Raw genomic sequence first — 4,085 nt, 5'->3', positions numbered from 1 at the left:
AATATCTGGACCAGTGGACTTGTTTTCTTACCGAAGAAATGAAGATATTTTATTGGGCACGTGGTTACAAATTACTTTAATTTGTGACTACTGATTTGTAATTTCTTTAATTTGTAACTACATTACATCGCAGAAAGTAACAGAACTGAGTAATACAAATGTTTCCTCGGAAACTCGTTGGGTGGAAGTATTTAAACATTTTCAAGCCAATAATCTTCATCTTCATTCAATCGGAATTTTTTTCTATTTTATTTAAGTATATTTTATGTTCGCCTGCTACAAATGCTCCAGTAGAAAGTGTAATCAGTTTCTATGATGAACAAATTTTGGACACCTGAGAAGACCCAGTTACAAGTTTCAGTGCCTAAGGCGATGTTGACTATTAAGGTGAATATTCAAAAAAAAAACATGCAAAGAGTTTAATTCTCACTTAAAATCATCACCTGTACTACATCATCAGCTATATTAAAGCAAATTAGTTCCTCTGATAAATATAACTAAACGTTTATAATTCATTTGTAACAGGCTTAGAACTTACGAAGGCTATAATATAATTCGTATATGAGAACTAGCCAAGTCAGACCTTAGGCAACAATATATTATCCTAAGTTATAAGAAGATGTGATATTTTATGTAGTGATAAATAAATTTTTGGAAGGACCATTGTACTTAGCACCCATTAAGATCTCATTTCTTTTGTCGTTGAAGTCAACAACAAAGGTATATATCATAATATTGGACTTGGCTCTCATTTTTACATTTATGTTTTTGATGGGATTTATTTTTACCTGAAAGCACGCACATTAAAAGCCGTAAATAATTAATTATAAAAAAATTAAAGACAACGATATAAAAATGTAATCAAACATGTATTTTCCTTAATACATAATAGGCTAGTTGACAAAATTAGGAAATTAGTTTAAAACTATAGCTTAGCATCTATTACACCCCAAAAATATACTATTTTAGGAAAAATAGGTTTTTTATGTTAGTATTTTAGTTTTTAGGAATGAACTTGAAATTGACCGCGAAAAAGACCAAGATTGTCATGGCGTCTTGAATGACGTCACACCTCGCGAAACAGCCGTGTTTGTGTATGACAGTCAATTGTGTTTTTTAATAAATAATGAATTCCTCGTATTATAAATACTGTATGGTGCCCCAATGTGAAAGTACAACGATAAAACCGCCAGACAAATTATTCATATACGTACCAAACAATAAATAAATACGAATAAAGTGGTTAAATGGCATGGAGGCAAGATGCTCTTACTTTGTCAACTAATTCCACAATTTATTTCAGTGAAGATCATTTCTATGTAAGTATTAAATACAACTTGATATATCTATTTATAAATGTATAGTAAAAGAAATGAATTTAGCAAATATAATATATCACACATAACCTATAAAATGTTAGGACTAGAATAGGATTTTATGATTTGTTTGAGTTAAAATATTATTTTCGTTTTATAAAATGTAATAATTCAAACTCTTCTTAGTTTTTTTAGTTGCCAAATGATATGACTAATTATACAGAGTATCATTTTATGGGTAAAGACACAAGTGCGCATGAAACCAGGTTGTATACCAACAAAGTTTGAATGCCAAGAAGATATATGTTGAAAAACAAAGTTTGTCAATAATCGCAGAGTGTTTGAAAGATCCAGAACCAAGTAGTACCCCCAGTTTAATGTTTATCTGCCATAATGATAGCAACAACGTAGCGTTCCGCGCTTGTTTCGCGAGGTGTGACGTCACGCGACTCTGATTGGTGTTTAATGTCACGTGATTAAATGCCTCATTTTGTCGATTTTATTTTCCAAAAATATTATTAATCTTTTATTATTTTTGTAGAAAAGTTGTTTTTTTATTTACTAATTATCATGGCTAATCATTAGAAACTCAAAGCCATCCGATTTATTATTAGTGGAAACAAGCCTATTCTATGGAGACTACAGTTGGCGGGCGAGCTCGGCGCGAAGCGCGCGCAGGTGTTCGCGGCGCGCGGCGCGCACGTCGCAGCCCGCGGCCAGCGCGAGCACGCCGCAATGCACGCGCGCCACCTCCTCCAGGTGCGCTCCACCGCCGCTTCGAGACGTTATGACGGTTTCCGTCACTGAAGTCTCTGTGTAAAATATACATTTTTTGTGTCATATTCGTCGTATTAAAAATGAAATCAGTAAGCTAATGAAACGCACGGCACGTTTGCGGCCAGGGCAGAAGCGGCAACTTCGAGCACCGAGTGTCGTGCACTTGAACGCGATGCTGGCTCGCGTCGTCGTGCGCACTCAGCTCCACGCGACCGGCGCAGCGCGCTCCGCACTCGTACGACACGACGTACCGCCAAGAAGTGTAGTTGTTCATCTCTTCCTCGACTCCCCATGAGCCAGTGCTGTGAACGATGTCGATCACGATGAATACGATATTCATTATTTGTCGATCTATTAAAGTGCGCGCTCGAAACATTAAAGAGGGAGGAAGTAAATTATTTGACAGGTTACGAGTACATGTGCGAATATAGACGCGGATGGTTGGAGAAGTCAGCTAGGAAGTGCGCGAGAGAGCTCGGTGAGTGCTGCGGGAAGTCTGCGCCCAGGCTGCTGGAGCGCGGTACGCGCAGGGTGAGTAGCGTCGCGAACGCCAGCAGCGCCAGGGTGGCGCGCCAACGATCGCGTGTTATTGCGCGACAAAATGAACGACCAATCGCCATCTACCAAATTAAAAAAAATACATATTGAGAAATAAAAAAATCCTTTTGGCGTATTTATGAGACTCGAGAAACAATCAAATGCGGCAAATCCGAGAAGTTTGCTTACAAGTTTGAATTGACATAAGCAGTTAGCTACTGCTAATTATACTTGCCACTGTACACCACACACAATGTATCTTCAATAGCTCCTGTTAATTATACTTGCCACTAAATATACCTGCCGTCTTAAAAAGTTAAAATTAATGGACCATAAAAAGAAGAAGCAGTTCAACTTCCAAGATTTGCTTACAAGTACTTTATTCAGACATTATTAGTGACATTCGTGCAAATTATTAAAAGAAAACGTGTAGTATTTGTTTTTAATGCCTAATTATAATTATATAGGTAATAATTATCTATGTAAAATGAAGGACTGAAAGACGGGACCAGTTACGTATCATTCGGATCTGGATGAGACAAAGCGTGATACGGTGAATGGATCGGGCAAATGATACTTATCTGGGCCGGCTTTAATAGATTTTATTCAAGTACTCGAACGATAAAATCACCCCAATTCAATGACAAAACTATTTATTTGTCTTTACCTCTGCGATTGGAATACGCTTTAGACACGCACTACCCTTAGTTGACATTCTTCGTATGAAAATAAGTATATAAGATGTAAATGTACTTAGGTACTTGAATTTTGAATTACTTTTAAGTAAACGAAGAATATATGGTCCTGATGTTGTACCTGCTTATTGCAGGCAAATAAAATTGTTATTTCTGAAATAGTTGAAATATTTGTAAGTAATAGAAAAGATGAATGATTAGGTTAGGTGTGTAAGTATTTCATAAGATTCGATCGAGGAATGACGATCGCTCATCGAGGGAAACAAATAAAATAATCAGTAAGTTGGTAATCACAATCAGTGATCACTCGCAATACAAAAGTAGCAACTGATCAATGAAAGTCTTACTAAGTAGGCGCATCGCCTATATAACTAATTATCTTAGATAATCTAAGTATAACAAAACGCTTTATTTACTTCAAGTAGGTAAGTATAATTAATATGAGCTTAAAATAACCGATCTGGCTATAACTTACAATGTTGGAGTTTATGCTCCTTATTTGAACACGTAAAATCGAGTAAAAACAATGAGAACCAAAAAGTCGAATGAGTACTAGTTTCACAGAAACGAGCTAATGACCTTAAAAAGTATGTCTTCAATTAAGAAGCTTGATAAAATCGCACACAAACAACGTCACACACCGTGTATTATATTGATAGTATTGAATTAAAGGGTATCCTCGCGGCTCGCAACACGTTTGACAGTATGCAGTAGATATGCGGTAAGAACGCCGGACGCGGGACGCGGCACGCGATCGCCG

At 36.7% G+C, this 4,085-nt stretch overlaps 1 protein-coding gene across 4 annotated transcripts; it reads right to left on the bottom strand.

Annotated features, from left to right (window-relative positions):
- Nucleotides 1–1,954: 1,954 nt before the first annotated feature.
- On the bottom strand, nucleotides 1,955–4,085 carry LOC125065792. 4 transcript variants are annotated; one of them, XM_047673615.1, is made up of 5 exons: nucleotides 2,888–3,015; nucleotides 2,820–2,841; nucleotides 2,511–2,713; nucleotides 2,202–2,395; nucleotides 1,955–2,128 (listed from the first exon to the last, which is right to left on the bottom strand). In XM_047673615.1, the coding sequence occupies exons 3-5, from the start codon at nucleotides 2,711–2,713 to the stop codon at nucleotides 1,956–1,958; spliced, it is 570 nt and encodes a 189-aa protein (XP_047529571.1). In that variant the 5' UTR covers nucleotides 2,820–2,841; nucleotides 2,888–3,015; the 3' UTR covers nucleotide 1,955. The 4 variants fall into 4 exon arrangements, with proteins under 4 accessions (XP_047529571.1, XP_047529572.1, XP_047529569.1 ...); XM_047673616.1 differs by lacking the exons at nucleotides 2,820–2,841; nucleotides 2,888–3,015 and adding an exon at nucleotides 3,905–4,085; XM_047673613.1 differs by lacking the exons at nucleotides 2,820–2,841; nucleotides 2,888–3,015 and adding an exon at nucleotides 3,801–4,084.

The sequence above is a fragment of the Vanessa atalanta genome, chromosome 8 (assembly GCF_905147765.1).
Source record: "Vanessa atalanta chromosome 8, ilVanAtal1.2, whole genome shotgun sequence".
Taxonomy (NCBI): Eukaryota; Metazoa; Arthropoda; class Insecta; order Lepidoptera; family Nymphalidae; genus Vanessa; species Vanessa atalanta.
Note: the sequence above shows the minus strand (reverse complement) of the source record. Positions and strands in the feature narration are given on the sequence as shown.